The following is a 17,690-nucleotide window of genomic DNA, read 5'->3' on the forward strand; positions in this document are numbered from 1 at the left end:
GTTTTAAGTGGCTGCTATATACTGAACCAAAGCACAGTGTGTGTAAGTTTAGGGAAGGAGAAGGTACGAGAAGGTTGAGAGTGAAAAATTCAGTCACAGAAGTGGTTGGAAGAGACTAAAGAGAGCTTTGAATGCCAGCCTGAAGAACTACAACTTCTGTGGTAAGTGGGGTTGGGGCCCAGAGAGGTTTGGAGTAGAGGAACAACCAAAGAAGTTACCATATTACTCCAGGCCTGAGGTAATGAGGGTTTGAATTCCATGAAGTGTGAGAAGTGGGCAGTAGCAAGGAGGGTCCAGATGGAGGAGACAGAATGTCCTGATCTTGCCCTCTTTCCTTGATTGTCTCACCATACTTTTCTCCCCCTCCCTTCTTTTCCTCCCTCCATTTTCCTTTCCTTCTTCTTCATTCCCTCACTCACCCCTTCCTTTCATCCTTTTCCCATTCTTCCTCCCTCAGCCACTCTTCCTCTCTCTTTTCTTCCTGTCTTATGCCCAAGATTTATCCATTAGGAGAATGCTATTGATTTTGTGTGTTGATTTTTTTATCCTGCTATATTGAATTTAGTTATTAATTCCAGGAGTCTTTTGGTGGAATATTTTGGGCCTTCTTTGTAAGGGATCATGTCATCTGCAAATAGTGGTTCTTTGACTTCTTTCTTTCCAAATGTATTCCTTTTATTTCTTCCTCTTGTTTGATGCAAGCTCTGGCTAAAGTTTTGAGTACTATATTGTACAGAAGTGGTAATAGTGGATATCCTTGTCTTGTTCCTGATTTCAGAGAAACAACTTTCAGTTTTTTCCCATTTCATATGATGTTGGCAGTAGATTTGTCATAAATGTCTTTTATCAGATTGAGATAAGGACTGTCTATACCTGTTTTCTTCAGGGCTTTAAAAAAAGTCATGAATGGATGTTGGATTTTGTCAAAGGCTTTTTCTGCATCTATTTATATGGTCATATGAGTTTTGGTCTTGCTTCTGTTTATGTAGGGTATACATTTATTGATTTGCATATTTGAACCATGCTTGTATTCCTATGCATGCCCTTTTTTTTGGTACCAGGATCAAACTCGGGTCCTTGCGCTTTCAAGGCAGGCGGCGGCAGAACCACTGAGCTAAATCCCCAGCCCTGCATGCCCTTTTTGATGATTTGTTGCATTCTGTTTGCCAGTATCTTGTTGAGGATTTTTGTGTCTGTGTTCATTAAAGAGATTGGCCTATTGTTTTCTTTTTTAGTTGGGTCCTTCTCTGGTTTTGGAATCAAGGTAATGCTAGCTTCTGGAAGAAGTTTGGCAGTATTCCTTACCTTTCAATTTCATTAAAGAGTTTGAGGAGTATTGGCATTGTATTTTCCCAGAAGTTCTTACAGAATTCAGTGTTGAATCCAATCAATTCTGGGATTTTTCTTATTTGGCAGGTTTTGTACAACTTCCTCTATTTTGTTGCCTGTTATTGGATTGCTCAGGGTATTTATATCTTCTTGGTTCAGTTTTGGTAATTCATATGTGTCTAGAAATCTGACTATTTCTTCTAGATTCTCCAATTTGTTGGAGTACTAGTTTTGAGAGTAGTTACTAATGATCTTCTGGATTTCGGCAATGTCCATTGTGATTTCACATTTTTCACTTCTAATTGTATTGTTATGAGTCTTTTCTTTCCTTCTTTTCATAGGTTTGGTTAACAGTTTGTCTATTTTTTATTCTTTTGAAGAAGCAGCTCTTTGATTTATTGATTCTTTGGGGTTTTTTTTTTTTAGTCTCAATTTCACTAATTTCTGCTCTGATCTGTGCAATTTTGTTCTTTGTACTACCTTTAGGTTTGTACTCTTTCTGTTTTTCTGGGACCTTGAGATGCATAATTAGGTTATTTATTTGAATTTACTCTGTTTTTCTAATGTGGGCATTGACAGCAATAAACTTCCCTCTTAGGTCTTCTTTCATTGTGTCCCATAGGTTCTGATATGTTGTCCTGGTGTTATAACTTGATTCTAGGAATTGTTTAATTTTTTTGCTTGATGTCTTTTGTGATCCATTAATATCCAGGTGTTTTTAAAATCTGTGTTTTTGCCATTAATTTCTAGTTTTAGTGCATTGTGATCTGATCATATATATTGGATAATTTTATTTTTGATTTATGTAAGCAAGCTTTGTGGTCTAGTATGTGGTCTATTTTGGAGAAAGTTCTGGTGCTGCTGAGAAGAATGTATATTCTGTTGTAGTAGAGTAGAACTCTCTGTAGATAACAACTACTTTCCTATGTTGGAAGGTGTGATTCCGCTCTGATATTACTTTCTTTTTTGTCTAGTTGATCTGTCTATTCATGAGAGTGGGGTATTGAGATTCCCCCACTGTGACTGTGTTGATGTTTCTTTTCTTTTGATCTCCACTAGTGTTTGTTCTATGAAGTTAGGTTCTCTGGTATTAGGTGCATATATATTTGAAATTGTTTTCTCTTCCTGTTGAATTATTCCCTTAACTAATATGTAGTAACCTTACTTGTTTCTTATGATCAGTTTTAGCTTAAAGTCTACTTTGTCAGAGAATAATATCACTACCCCTGCTTGCTTTCAGGGTCTGATGTATGGAAAATCATTTTGCATCCTTTGGTAAGTAGTCTATGAATTTCATTTTGGATTAGATGTGTCTCTTCTATGCAGCAAATGTTTTTTTCCCTCTGATCCAGTCAGCCAATCTATGTCTTTTAGTTGAGGAGTTGAGGCCAATTGAGAGTTATTATTGAAAGGTATTGACTTATTCCTGTCATTGCCTTATTTTTCTGTTGTTGATTCCTTTATTTTTCCCTTTTTGTTTAAGTGGTCACCCTGCTTGTTGTATTCATTCCATCAGACTTTTTGGCATTGTTGGATTTATTTATTTATTTATTTATTTATTTATTTATTTATTTATTTTTGGTACTGGGGATCAAACTCGGGTCCTTGCGCTTCCGAGGCAGGCAGCAGAACCACTGAGCTAAATCCCCGGCCCTACTGTCTGTCTAGGATAACCTTGAGACATTTTTGGAGTGCTGGTTTGGTGGTCATGAATTTCTTTTTTAATTGACTTTATTGGTACATTTTAGGTATACATTATGATCACATTCATCATGGAGAATTTGTACCTGTACATGATATATCTTAGTTCTTGTTTTTTCCCATTCCCCTTCCCTCCCTTCCACCCCTCCATAGTTACAAAAGCTTTGTTTCCAGTTTTTCCTTCTTTCCTTTCCCCCACACCCCCTACTCCCCCTTCCTCTTTGAATCTTTTCTTCCTATTTCACACTATTATATATTTTTATCCTTATTTACGTAAACTTTCCCTTTCTCACACCAGAGAGACAATTCGATATTTACACATGCATGTCCTATTTATTTCACTTAAGTGTATGGCCTCAATGTGCATCCATTTAGCTATAAATGTCTCTAGTTTCTCATCCTTTATGGCTGAGTAGTACTCCATTTTATTTAAAAACCCCACATTTTCTTTATCCAGTCACCAGTTGATGGGCATTTGGGTTGTTTCTAACGTGTAGCTATTACAAATTGTGCCACTATAAACATGGGTGTGCATATATCACTGTGGTATAATGCCTTTAATTCTTTTGGGAAGATACCCAGTAGGGGAATAGCTGGGTCAAATGGGACTTCTAATCCTAGTTTTATGAGGAATCCCCGCACTGATTTCCACAGAGGTTGCACCAGTCTGCACTCCCACCAACAGTGGAAAAGGGTTCCTTTCTCCCCACAGCCCTGCCAGGATTTGTTATTGGTTGATTTCTTGACAATAGCCATTCTTTCTGGAGTGAGATAGAATCTCAGCATTGTTTTTATTTGCATCTCTCAAATGACCAGTGATGTTGAACATTTTTTCATATGTTTATTTACTCTTTCTACTTCATCTGAGAAATGTCTGTTCATTTCAGACTCCCGAAAAACTGACAGCCAAGATCATACTAAATGGTCAAAAACTGAAATCTTTCATGATTAAATCAGGAACAAGACAAGGATGCCCACTATCGCCACTCCTGTTCAATATAGTTCTGGAGACATTAGACACAGCAATTAGATAAGAGAAAGAAGTAAAAGGAATAAAGATAGGAAATGAAGAAGTTAAACTGTCATTATTTGCAGATGACATGATACTCTATATAGAAGACCCCAAAAACTCCACCAAAAGACTTCTAGACTTAATAACCAAATTCAGTAGAGTAGCTGGATAAAAGGTCAACGCTCAAAAATCAATAGCCTTCTTGTACACGAATGACAGACTCACTGAGAGAGAAATGGGGGAAACAATCCTTTCACAATAGCATCCCCAACAATGAAATATCTAGGAATCAATCTAATGAAGGAAATAAAAGACCTCTACTCTGAAAACTATGGCACTCTGAAAAAAGATCGAAGAGGATATCAGAAAATGGAAAGACATCCCTTGTTCTTGGGTAGGAAGAACCAACATAGTGAAAATGGCCATACTTCCAAAACTGCTATATAGATTCATGAATTTCTTGAGGTGTTCTTTGTCATGAAAGTTTCTTTTTCAATCAATTTTGCAGGATATACTAGCCTGAGTCTAAAGTTGAATGTTAGGGCTTGAAACACTTCACTCCATGTCCTCCTGACCTTTAAAGTTTGTGATGAAAAGTCTACTGTAATTTCAATGGGCTTACCTTTATAAGATTTGTTTTTGTTTTTCTGACAGCTTTTGAGGTTCTGTCGTTGTTTTGGACTTCTGGGATTTTGACTATGATGTGTTATAAGGAGTTTCTTCTTTTATAATTACATGGTATTCTATATGCCTTGCTTACTGGTATGTTATTTTTTCCCCTGTATTAGCAAAGCTTTTTATTATGATTTCTGTAAATGAATTTTTTTATTCTATGTGTGCTTCCCTCTAATTATTCTCTAATTCCAATTAGTGTTGGATTAGTTTTCTTAGTGTCTTCTAGTAGTTGTTGAATTGATGTTCTTTGCTCTCTCGCTCTTTTTTAGGGTATCTCTAGGTATATGGTCCAATGTTTTTGATTTGTCCTCAACATCTGACACTTTCTTCACATTGATCAATTCTTTGTCTCCAAGATTTCTGTTTGGCACCTTTCTGTGTACTCCGTTTCTTTAGTAAATGTGTTACCATGTTTTGAGTGTTTTTGGTTAGCTCTTCTATTTTTTAGTTGATTCTTTAATAACCACATTGGTTATTTTGTTTGTTAATTATTCCACTATGTTTGGTTATATCATTGTTGAGTTTGCTGAGTTTCTTTGCTTTCTCTTTAATCATTTGTCAGCTATACGGTGTTTGTTTTCCTCCCCAATGGTGTCCTCTGGATCTGCTTTGGGGGAATTAGGAGTCATTGGAGGCATTTTTCATGTTCCCATCTCTCTGTTGTGTGGTGGTGGTGGTGGGGCGGGGGTTTGAAATAGAATGAAGAGCCTTTGTTGTTGGGATGAATATCTCTTTATTTAGGTTCTGTTTCCCAGTGATGTGATCTTGGTTTTAGTTGTCAAGAGGTATTGTCTACCACTTCAACCTATTCAGTTGAATTGAGTTGGATCCAGTTACTGTATTGCAAGGAGAGAATTCCTACTGGTTATTAACAGCATCTACAGATCCAACCATACATCAATCTTGAACATTAAAAGTTGTTTTGACAATTTTGCCCTTTTATTAATTTCCCTTAAAGGCTATACTGTACTGCTATTAGTGATTAGGCTGGAATATAGAGGGAGGGGGGAAGGAAAGCAGAAGAAAAAGACAGGGTAAGTCAGTAAGGAGAGGAGGAGATATGAGAAATCTCAATAGGCAAAAAATTGATAGGAGCTCAGGTTCTGTTGGAGTTACTTTTATAGCTGGTGTAAAGGGTCAATGTTGAGGGGGTTTGAGCAAATATTTGTGGAAGTGGTAGGAGGGATACAGAGGGAGAGAAGTGTAATTAGAGATTGAAGGAAGCTGTGAGGTTGTCAGAACCTGTTAATATATTTATAGTTAGGCGTTTTTTGTTTTGTTTTTTTTTTTGAGACAGTTTCCCTGTGTAGTCCAGACTGAGCTTAAACTTGCAGCGATTCTCCTGCCTTAGCCTCCCAAGTGCTGGGCTTACAGGCATGTGGTACCACACCTAGCATTTGTAGTTAGTTTTACTTGTGCTCTCTAAGCACAGTTTTATTAAGGTTTACCTGGACATGGTCATGAATGGTACCATTCAAGTTAAAGCATTACTCAATTCTTATTCTCTCGTGCACATATACAGGCATCTGCCATATGTATATGCCACATGAAAGGTGGAGAGAAAGAGAAAGAAGAGAAAGGTATAAAGAAAATCGGGAAGACTGAGGGAAAAAGGATAGGGAGGAAAGAAAGTTAAAAAGAGAAAAGAGAAGAAAGACTAAGTCAAGGAAAAACATTTTAAACTACAAAGCAAAACAGAAAATTAATAAGGAAGAAAGAGCTGGAGACGAAAAAGAAAACAGAACAATCAAGAAAACAAAGAAAAAAACCCTTCACACAGTTGTACCATAGAGTGAGGAGCACAATCTCTTTTGTGCTGTAGTCATAGGCTGATTGCGGGCACCTAAGCCTGTTTCTTCCCTGTGGTCTGCTTGATTGTCTCCTTTCTGCAAGCCATGCTTAGGGCATGGCTAACTACAGACCTTTGTCTCTGTCCCAAGAACCAACAACCACAATTAATCTGGGAAGGAGAGGATGCGGTGTAGCTTGCTCAACACTCAGTTCTGTTACCTTCTGCCAGGGACCTCCTACTCCAGGGCAAATCTCAGGGTTGTCAGTATGCTCTCCCTTCCGGGGCCTTCTGCCCAGTATTATCACCAGAAGCCCTCTGCCCCAGGGGCTGTTTCTGTCCCTTCACCCTCAGACCTTTATCTGTCTCTGGTCCCTGTCTCAAGAGCTCTGCTTTCTGACCTGCAGAACTTGGCGCAGTTAGCAGGGTCAGCAGACGGCCTCCTTTCCCAGTGCAGGATGGGGGCTCAGGGGTGGGCAGAATGTCACACTGCCTCAGATCTTTGTGGCGTTTGGGGAAACAACAGGAGTTTGCCAGCTCTGGTCCAGCTCTGCTGAATCTCCCCCACCCCGGCCCCCGCCATGTCTTGGGGATACATGTGTGGCTCCCTGCCAGCAAGATCTGTGCGGCCCACAACTCCTGTAGTCCAGCCCCTCTGTGCTAGGGCAGGGGCTTCCTTTGATGCCGAACGGTGGGTGGTGGGCAGGATGCTGCAGTGACAGTGTCCTCCGAGTTTGGGAGGATGATGGGGGGAGGGATTGTCTATTTTTGTGTTGCTGGCGCTCCTTTTTCTCTGGCTGCAGTCTAGGCTTCCCTGAGACCCTAGCTGTGGTTAACTCCCACGTTGAATTTCCTCTTCCAGGTGGGAGGGAGAGTATGTAGGGAGCCTATCCAAGCAGTCTGGCTTCTGCAGCATGGGCTCCTTCCCCGAGGCTGTTAGAACTGCTCCCAAGATCTGTGTTGTTTTACTTCTACATTCCCAGAATCTTCAACAGTGCCGGGCATATATGAGGCACTCCACAAGTACTTGCCAAATGAATGACTGATATTGAAGATGCAAGAGGAGTGGTGATGGTTGATGAGGAAAAATCAGGTGAGGGTGGGAGAAAGGCTGAAAAGTGTAGGTGGAACAGTTGTGGCTTTGCCAGTGAAGAGGACCATTTATTTCTGAGATGGGTGGGAAAGAGGGGGAATAGGGCGAAACTAGAAACATTTTGATGTGGAGGGAAGGGCTCTAAGAGGGTTTGCCTCTGCTGGACCACTTTAACATTTTCACAAAGTCAAAGGTGTAGTCACTGGGTGAAAAGTGAAGGGCAGCAGAAGAGGGATCTAGACCTGGAGAACAATGGAAGGTTTGAGGATAATACTGGCTACAATTTACTTCACAGTACAGGTACTGTTCCAAGCCCTTTAAATGTATTAACCGATTATATCCTCCTGATGATCCTATGAGGAAAGGTTTTAATACTTTTAAGATATGGATTGGTATGGTGTGTGTGGCAGTTAAGGTGGAATGTAAACTTGGTTTTGGGATCCACCCACGGGATTGATTGAGCACACTTCTGAGTGTGTCTGGGTGAGTCCTGAAGGCATGGGCTGTGGTCTAGGTCTGGTCCCTGGTCCCTTCCTTTCTGGCACTGTTCCCCTACTCTGCTTCCTGGCTGCCATAACCTAAGCAGGTTTGCTCCACCATGCCCTTCCTCTGTGCTGCCTGCATTGGAGCTAGCTGACCATGGACTGAATCCACTGAAACGGTGAGGTAAAATAAACCCCTCTTCCTTTGTGTGTTGGGTGCCTTGTTCTAGTGATGGGAAAGCCAATACAGTTTAGTTATGGTCTGATTATGTACCCCAAAATTTCATGTACTGGAAGCTTGGTCCCCAGTGCGGCAATGCTGGTGCAGTGGGAACCTTTTTTTCCTTCCCATTAAGTTTATTGGTACATGTTAGGCATACGTTATGATAACATTCATCATTGGGAATTTGTACCTGTACATGATATATCTTAGTTGTTTTTTCACCATTCCCCTTCCCTCCCCTCCTCCATATTTACAAATCTTTTGTTTGTTTTTTGCTTCTTTTCTCATATTTATTCCTTTCCCTTCTTTCCTTTCCCCAACCCCTCCCACTTTCCCTTTGGACTTTTTCTTCCTATTTCACATTATCTATTATGCCTTTTGATGCTGATTTACACTTTCAGTTTCTCACACCAGAGAAACTATTCATTATTTACACATGTGTGTCCTATTTATTTCACTTAAGAGTATGTAGTGGGAACCTTTAAGAGGTATAGCCCAGTGGAAGATGATTGGATTATTGGGTATGCTGCCTTCAGAAGGGATTACTATAGTTCTCAAGAGACTTGAGTTAGCTCCTATAACAATGGGTTATTATAAAAAGAGAGCTTTCTCTTCAATCCCTCTTGCTTTTTGAGTTGTTGTGAGATTTCTTCCTTTCACAGTGCTCCTGCCATGATGGCATCTACTGTGTTGTGATATAGCCAGAAGGTCCTCACCAGAGATGAGCAAATGCTGGCCCCATGTTTTTATTTTTTATTTTGTTTTTGAGACAGGGTCTATGTAGTTCAGGCTGGCCTTGAACTCACGGTGATCCTCCTGCCTCAGCCTCCCAAGTGCTAGGATTACAGGCATGGGCCACCATGCCTGGCCCAAGCCCCATGCTTTTAAACTGAGCTAAATAAACTCTTCTGTGTTAAGTATTCAGCCTCAAGTATTTTGTTATAGCAACACAAAATGGACCAAGATGTGGCTATACCTTAAATATACACAATTTCTATTAATTATATCTTAACAAAGCTGGGGAAAAGATGTAGAAACCAAGTTCATACATCTAGGAAGTGGCAGAGCTGGGATTTGAACTCAGGCAGTTTGTCTGGTGGAGCCTATATGAACAAAAGTTTTCTATCTCCCTCGCTGCCATGGAGCAGGCATGTGAAAGGTCAGCAAGGGAGGAAGAGAACTGTGGAGCTACACATGGCAGGTCTAGGGAGTCAGCCAGGATGCTGTGACAGAAAGTCAAAGAATGGGAGCTGACAAAGTGAATGGGACAGGGTGGGTGACTTAGGGTTAGGCATAGCAGAAATAGGGGCTAAGGCATTCCAAAATGCAAGGGGGAGGGAACAGGCTGCCTGGGTAAAGAAAATAGCAAGCTCACATGCACAGGCCCTGAATTGGGAAAGAGCTCTCAGCTCATTGGCAGGGGTAAGAGTGCCACAGTATATTGGCAGGGGTAGGGTAGTGAAACTGGTAGGCAGGAATCAGATAATTCAGGGAAGTATTCCTGAAAGTGTGATCCAAGCAAGACCTTGAGGAACATGGGAAAACTTGAATATTATTGTAAATGCCCTGGCAAGTCCCTGAAGGGTTTTTAACAAGGAAGTGATGAGAATGATGTAATTAAGTCATATAAGATCAGTGTTATGACCATTCCATTTTACAGGCAAGGAAATCAGAGATTAGCTAGTCCAAGGTCACACACAATGAGGAAGTGACAGAAACTAGATTGAAAAGCAGGCCTCTCTCAGATAAGGCAGCTGTGGCAAAATGATGAGTCCAGGTTAAGGCTATACAGGGTGTTCACTGAACCAGGACTAACTTCAAAGCTTAAGCTTTTCCCACGATGCTATGCTGTGTCACTACCCTATATAACTTGAGGTGAATCATTGTCCCCTTGGAGACTTCTCCCACTTGAACACTGAGAGTGGATCATCACGAAGGTTCTCTCCCAAAACATTTCATGATCCCACAGTTGCAGTGGGTGGCTTTTGATTATCAGACAATACCAAGAGCCAATTCTTCAACTTGCCTTGCCATCAGAAAGGTCCCAATGGGTCTTCTGAAAGAGAAGTCCAGTAGCTGGGGTTGCATTTTCCTCTCTACCCTCAGGAAAGGATGGCCACAGTGCCTGCTGCAGTGTAAAAACTGCTGGTGTCAGTCTCCATGAGCAGGAGTGTGTGTGTGGTGGGGTGTCATACTCAAACGGAAACACCTACTTCTGCCAGGCCTTTGGGCGGAGATAGAGAAACTATTCCTGACAACAAAGAGTCAGCACATTCATCAGGGTCAAGCTCATAGCCGGAAGGAACTGGAAGAGGGCCCTGGTTGAGAAGAAACCTCCAGCTGAGGCCTCTTCAGTCTCATAGGGAATGGAATCAAAATGCACAAGTTCATAAGAGAGGTTAGTTAGGGAACAACAGAACCATGCAAGATTGGAGGTATCCTCTCAAAGTGTACTGAGTTTGAATCAGAGCCTCTCCCCACAAAGTATTACATTTATATACTAATCACTCTAAGAGGTAATAAAAGTTCAGAAGTGGTTTTCAAAAGTTGTAAAATGGATTATGTGAAAATAGGCCATTTGGGAGTCACGTCTACCCTACTGAAGTTATGTCAGTAAGTACCGCTGGGTTCTCCCCAAATGTGTATGTTAGGGTTTATCAGACTTCTGGGGCTGGAAGGATCATGGATCTGATACAGTGTGACATTTATGTGCATAAAGGACCAACATCAAGCCAGGTGCAGTGGTGTGTGCCTGTAGTCCCAGCTTCTGGGGAGGCAGAGACTGGAGCATCACTTAAGTCCAGGAATTCAAGGCCAGTCTTGGGCAGTTTAACAAGTCACTGTTTCAAAAACAAACAAAAAAATCAATCTCCCTTCCTCTAATGAAGTCATTCTGTTGCCTGGACCTTCATCATTAAAATATAGTATTTGGGTTGCCTGTGAAAATGTGTGACTTCTGAAAATATATGACTCCTCATTTATGAGGCAAATACACTGAACGTTCTTTTTCAGTCCTGAAAGGCTTCATACATGCCAGGCCAGTGCTCCACCACTGATTCGTGCCCGCAGCTTGAGAATTCTTACAATATTCCCTGTAAGACAGGTGAGGACAGTACAGGCATCGCTGGTGGGCACTACAGCAAAGTTAAGCAGCATCCAATGACACAAGCTCCCTCCTAAGCTCTTAGCAAGATCACACCGATTTTGCACACAACATATATTTATTCAGAAAAAAACTGCAATAAATTATAATAAAAAGATTACATGAAATACAGAATCCCACTAGCAGCTTCTTCGCTTAGTGACCAAGACGTTTTTGGGAAATATAACAAACAATTGCAGAATAAGAATCAGAAAACAGCAAAAGGGAGACTAATGCAATGTCAACCCATGGGTCTGAACCATTTCTTCCTTAGAATGATAGGTGTAGAGGCCTCCTTTCCTACTAACTAGATCTGAAATCCTTAATTTAGAGGAACTATGAAACAGTATCTTGGAAGATGTAGGAATTAGTGGCTGGGGTGCTGGGACAGGCATGGTAGGTAAGCAGATTTTTTATTTCCGGTCTTCGCCTTGTCTCCCCTACCTAGAGATTGTCTAAACCTCTCATCCCTGTATACATCCCAGGATGAGCCAGGCAAAAGGCTGAGGCAGTAAACGAACTTAGTGCTCTGCCTTGATAAAGTAAAAGAGGGCACTGTGTGCATGCTACACAGGGGCTTCACTAATCATACCTCTGGTCACCCAAGACACCAAGTTGGCAAGATACTAGAAAACGGGCCCAGGAAAGGCATTTTCCTGTGTTATAACCCAGCCCCAGCTCCTATCTCCTTCCTCTTTCCATGATCACTCTCTGGTCTCTTCAAGAGATACAAAACTTCCATACTCTATCTTCCATTAGCTAAGTTCACCACCCAGCCCCTGATGTATCAGATCCTCAGCTACTTGGCATACATGATTTGATTCCTATTTCTCTAACTCCCAATCAGGAAAGGAGTTAACCAGTAAATCACAGGACACATACCTTTTCTTCCCCAGGTAACTCAACTTTCAAGAGACAGGGGGACTGGACAACCATTCAGTGGTGAAGTATCCCCTGGCCCTCTCCTTGGATGGGCTAGGAGAGTCATGGAATCAACGCCTAAGACTGCACAGAGTCTGTACATGATGCTCCTTCTATCTTGTATTAACACGCAAGAATGAATCAACTTGGGGTGGCTTTAATGAAAGAAAACAAGGGAAGCCAGTGTTTTAGTCAGTGGCTGGTGGCCTGTCAACCAGTAGATTATTTTTTTTAAAGGCTGTCCCACAAAGCTTGAATAAATGAAAAGCTCAGAGGGTCATCTTGAGTGGGAGAGGTAAGGTAAGTAGTTGGTTCTACTGGCCAGTCTCTTTTACACAGCACTGGACACAGTGACTAGGGGGTGAAGGGAAGTCTCTATATCCTTTACTTTTCAGGAGGTGGATGTGGAGCCCAGAGTCAACCCTGCTGAGGGAGGGAGGAATATCTATGCCCTGGTACTTCAGAAGATTGGAGAAGGGGTTCTGACAGTCATCCTCAATACTCTTGCTAAGGGAGGTGCAATAATTCCAAAGGGGCCTGCTTGAAGTACCCAGATGCCCCTGTTAACTGCAAGTGTTACTCTGAAGGCAGATTTCTAAGTGGGGGACAGGTCCCTAATATCCAGGACTGATCATCATGTCAAATGTGAATAATAGGAAGGGAGAGTAGGAAGCAGGATCTGTCAAACATGAATACTTGTACTCTTAAAATACTCAAAGTGCTTCCATTTTAATTGTGATTCTTTTACATCAATGGGATGCCGTCACCATAGTCCCTAAGGTTAGATTACTAAATGTGATCTGAGACAAAAGACTACGGTTCTACCTGGAGTAGATCCAGGAAAAGGCCCATGTTACAGTGACATATAAATGCCATTGTAGTAGAAATGCACAAATGCATGTAACAACCACATGTGAACAGTGAAATTCACTGTTGAGGACACCCAAGGAGCCAGAATCTTACCCAGGATGCCTTCAAAGTGACAGAATAAGTGGAGGGCAGTGCAAAGGAGTGATATGGGAAGGAAGTGGGTCAAAAGTGCTTTATACAAAGGACTGAAGACAAGTCTTGAGCTATAGCAAGTAGTGCTTTTAGGCCTAGAATGGGAAAATCTCAGAATCCAGGCCCAGGCAATCTGGGCAGGAGGCAACAAACACATCCTTTGGTAAAGGAGTGTAAACACCTCTTTGCCTTATAAAGAGAAAACACAAAAACACCAAAATACGGTAACTTTGGCTTGGCAATATAAGTCTAAAAGTATTTTGTTGTGTAGGATATGGTTTAGGAGGGATTAGGAAACTCTTCCTTTTGTAATATTAACCGAACTTGAGATTCTGCAATAGACCCTTCCTGTGGCATGATTTTTCCAATCATTTTAAAATACTTGGAGCCCAACATCTTCCTCTTCTGGAATCTCAAAGAGGAAAAGACTTAGTCTTCATCGCTTCCAAGCAGAAAGCCCAGAAGGAACTGGATGGCACGCTGGCGGTCACTTGATGTCTGTCTTGCCATAAGGTTGGGTGGTGGCCTTAGGAGAAGACTAGTGAAGAGAGTAGCTAGAGGGTGACAGAAAGAAAAGGGGAAACTTTGTTGGATACGATCTAAGCAAAAGCCCAGGGTTGGGGTGGGGGCAGAGGACAAGGACAGTAGGAGGGAAGTTTGTCCTCCACAAACACCCGTGTGTAGCCATTCTTATAAAGTACCCTTACCAATCATGTTAGCGCTGACATTGTTGTACTCAGAGCATTTTAAGAGTTCTCGAAGGAATGCCATCAAGTAGCGGAAAACATTTCTATGGCATCGTGGAAGCTGGGAAATAACCTGTTTTTTAAAAGATGAACCATGACGAAAATAGAAGTAAGAAGAACTTACAGCTGCCATAAAAGTAATTTATAATCCTAACTTTATAAGCCCCATTCATCTGCCATTACCCTCTACTACTTACTCATGACCAACACAATACTTGCCAAATTATAACTCTGAAGAAAGAATGTGCCATACTGTTTGGTCTCTCGGTCACTGTCTACTCAATGACCAGTCCATGCAGTCATCACAGACAGACAGACAGACACAGACACACAGACACACAGACACACAGACACACACACACACACACACACACACAGTGCCTCACAAGAAGGTACAAATAAAAACAATATAAGAGAAGGTAGGTCTTAATCTGTTTTCCCCTTTCCCCAGATAGGCAGTCAAGGCATTTACCAAGGTGAATGGTTTTCTCTACTGTCACTTAGCATAAATGGGATCTCCTCTCAATATTCACTAATCTCATCACAAGTAGTCTCACCTATTGTGCATGGAAATCATTTCAAGATTAAAAACACACCAAGAACAAGAAAGGCTTCCAAATGTTACCCTCTCTTTCTGATAATGTCAGCCAGAATTACATGTACAATCAGCTTCACTAATCTTACCTCAGGATAGAAGTATCCACCCCACTATGTTTTCTGTAAACACAAATAGGCCAACTGGAAAAAAGTGCCAAATATACCAGGATATAACACAACCTAAAACTCAAGGGGCTCAACTCTCAATGCTGGTGCCCTAACAGACTTAGACTTATCTTACTACACAGCTGGTTTGCTTGTCTGGCTTTGTAAAACTGATGATTTCTCAGATCACTAAAACTCACCTGTCGGCAGATCCGAGGGTCATGAGCAGAGTCAAGACATCGCTGATACAGCTCGTAACAGATGACTGGCTCTGGCAAGGCTTCCAGGAAAATGAGCAGTGCTTCAGCTACAGAGTGATTACTGCCAGCTGAGTCACCTTATGTCAAGGGAAAGGAGCTCCAGAAGAAAGCCCATGAACTTGACAGACTCCGTTCCTGCAGGGAGGGCTTTCTTCTTTTATTCAGAGACCTATGATCCTAACTGGGGTTTGCTATTTTATTGGTCCAGGTACCCTGAAGCTGAGTTGTTACAGAATTGGTCAAAGTCCTTTGTAAGGTTGGTCCAACTTCAGACTCAGGAATACAGCCTGCAGAATCATAGTTCCCACTGGATCACACCTATAAACTCGTTGCCAGCGTTTTCCATCATTCTCCCTTGTCTTAATGGCAGTATACATGGAGGGAGGGTGGCCAATGGAGAACAGTACCAGTGCTATGGCTCCTAGGCTCCATGCTTATTAAGAATTGTTGTTACCTACCCTTTGATTTCTTTTCTTTTCTTTTTTTTTGGTATCGTGGATCAAAGTCAGGACCTTGAGCTTGTAAGGCAGGGGCAGTGCCATTGAGCTAAATCCCCAGCTTTGATTTCTTAGCAATAGCCTGACACAGAGAGGCCAAAAGTTCCTGAAAGGAACTGAGGAACAACGGGATAGTCAGTGATTATCTTACAATAAAGTACAATTACAAAGAAAATAAATATAAGTAAAAATCAAATGTAGATGGAAAAAAAGAGTTTGGCCAAATACCCATCCAGATTTCTAAGCCTTGAGCACAAAGGATACGGATTGTCTCGGGAATGCTGGTATCCAGACAGTCAATGATCTGCTGTAACTCTTCCTGCATTCCAGGGGTTTGGAACAGGTCCTCCTACCATAGAAGTCAGAATGAAGGCAATAAGGTAAGATAAATCACCACTTAGGTTCTGAAGATTGTCCAAGGAGCCTCCAGACAAGAAGGCAGAATGCAAACAATCATGTTCAAGTACTGACACTACTGAATGTGGGGAAAGGAGTAAATGCATATTTGTGTGAAACCTTGCTTTCAAGTTACATTACTCTCCAGTAGGTAAGAAAATATTACCTTTCACTTTGGTTCAAGGAAGTTCTCTTGTTTGGGTGAATGGGTTGAGGGAAGCTAGTGTATTAGGTAAGATTTAAAAGAAAAGTTAGGATCAAATTAAAGAAATGGACTTGAAGTTTGCTTGGGCTTTAAAATCTGTGATGGCTCCATGACAGCTTGATAGACTCAGGTACTCAGCTGTCCAGGAGTGCAGAGCCAGGAGACATTCTCAGTCCTGGTCCTGCCTCTGTCAGTACACTTAGACTGTGGTCTTGGGTAAATCACTTAGCTCGAAGGCTTCGGCTGTCACGTTTGAATAGGGATGCTTCTATCTACCCAGGCAATCTGACAATGCTGCCGTGGGGGTTGCTGGGAAAGTTATAAGCATTATGCTGGTGTGAAATATAATTTCTTACAGGGCATGAACTCATTCTGAAGTTGCAGGGAAGGCCTACTCTTACTTACCTGGTGACAGGCATATCTGAATAAGTGATCTACTAAAAGCCAGATCTCCTTGGGGACCTGAAGGGGTCTCTCACTGGCACCTTCATCCAAGGGAACCATCTGTAGGAGGGAATTTTCCTAGTGGATGAAAATGGATGACAATAAAAGGGGTCTCAGAATAAACACTTAATCTTCAAATGATGGTCATGTAGGCACAATGTGATCTTCATCTCTTAAGATTTTTCATTTTTTCTCCCTGGGGACACACCTGTTCGGAAGGCACTCCATACTGATTCTCACAGGTAAAGGATCTCCTTTCCTAAATGCTTTAGTCATTAAGTATTTCATTCAGGTTTATGATGTTTAGCATGTGGATGTATTCTGTGTTGTACATTTTTTCAAGGGTAACATTGAGAAGTAGTGCTGTAGTGATCCAGGAGTCCATATACCATGGGTGACTTACGTACTATTAAATTACAATTGTCAATACAGTACTTTGAGAGACCATGTGTGCACTTAGGTTTTGATTTACTTTTAAATCACTCTTCCTTCAGATTTTACCATAAATACTACTGTTTTTACTACTGGTTTAATTGAGCTTCTTTGGTTTTCAGGAATTAAAGACAACTTTCTACACGAGGCCCACATACGTCAGGGTTGATAGAAATTCTAATCCTAAGGCACTAAAACTCAGAAGCCTAAGATCCCAAAATAGTAAAGTGAATATAGCATCTGAAGAGCCAGAAATCCCATAAAAGTCTAAGGTCTAAATCCAGAAGTTATTGTTTATAAATATTTCTAGGAGTTTTTACTTTTTCACCTACCTTTCTATTATGTTAAGATTCTTCTGGAAAAATGTATGAGAAAAATCCAGAAGTGACACAAATTAGATCAATAACTGAATTTGAACTTGAAATGGTCAGGGAATAAACTGTTATCCCTCAGCACTAAAAAGAAACAAACAAAACAAAATACAACTACCTTCAGTTACCTTATGTTTATGTAGTCAATTATAAATTATATAAAAAAGATATCTAAAATAGCTTAAAAGGCACTTGAAGGCAGCCTTCAAAAAATCCTAGTGGAGAAAAACATGACCAATTTTTGCATCTTTCTCCCTTCCCTACCTCC

General features: G+C 41.2%; 1 protein-coding gene across 4 annotated transcripts in view; it reads right to left on the reverse strand.

Annotated features, from left to right (window-relative positions):
- Positions 1 to 11,506: 11,506 nt before the first annotated feature.
- Positions 11,507 to 17,690, reverse strand: part of Ocrl (OCRL inositol polyphosphate-5-phosphatase) — a 61,302-nt gene continuing 55,118 nt past the window's right edge. For 2 of the 4 annotated variants that reach the window (XM_087199843.1, XM_021240573.2), the window contains 5 exons: positions 16,581 to 16,697; positions 15,839 to 15,923; positions 15,018 to 15,145; positions 14,077 to 14,188; positions 11,507 to 13,923 (listed from right to left, as the gene is read on the reverse strand). In XM_087199843.1, the coding sequence (XP_087055969.1) occupies positions 13,799 to 13,923; positions 14,077 to 14,188; positions 15,018 to 15,145; positions 15,839 to 15,923; positions 16,581 to 16,697 (567 nt within the window). In that variant the 3' untranslated portion in view covers positions 11,507 to 13,798. The remainder of the gene's footprint in view (positions 13,924 to 14,076; positions 14,189 to 15,017; positions 15,146 to 15,838; positions 15,924 to 16,580; positions 16,698 to 17,690) is intronic. The other 2 variants (XM_021240575.2, XM_021240574.2) reach the window with 1 other exon arrangement.

Source organism: Heterocephalus glaber, unplaced genomic scaffold (genome assembly GCF_053883595.1).
Source record: "Heterocephalus glaber isolate CG9 unplaced genomic scaffold, H.glaber_assembly_v1.0 deba00001729, whole genome shotgun sequence".
Lineage (NCBI taxonomy): Eukaryota > Metazoa > Chordata > Mammalia > Rodentia > Bathyergidae > Heterocephalus > Heterocephalus glaber.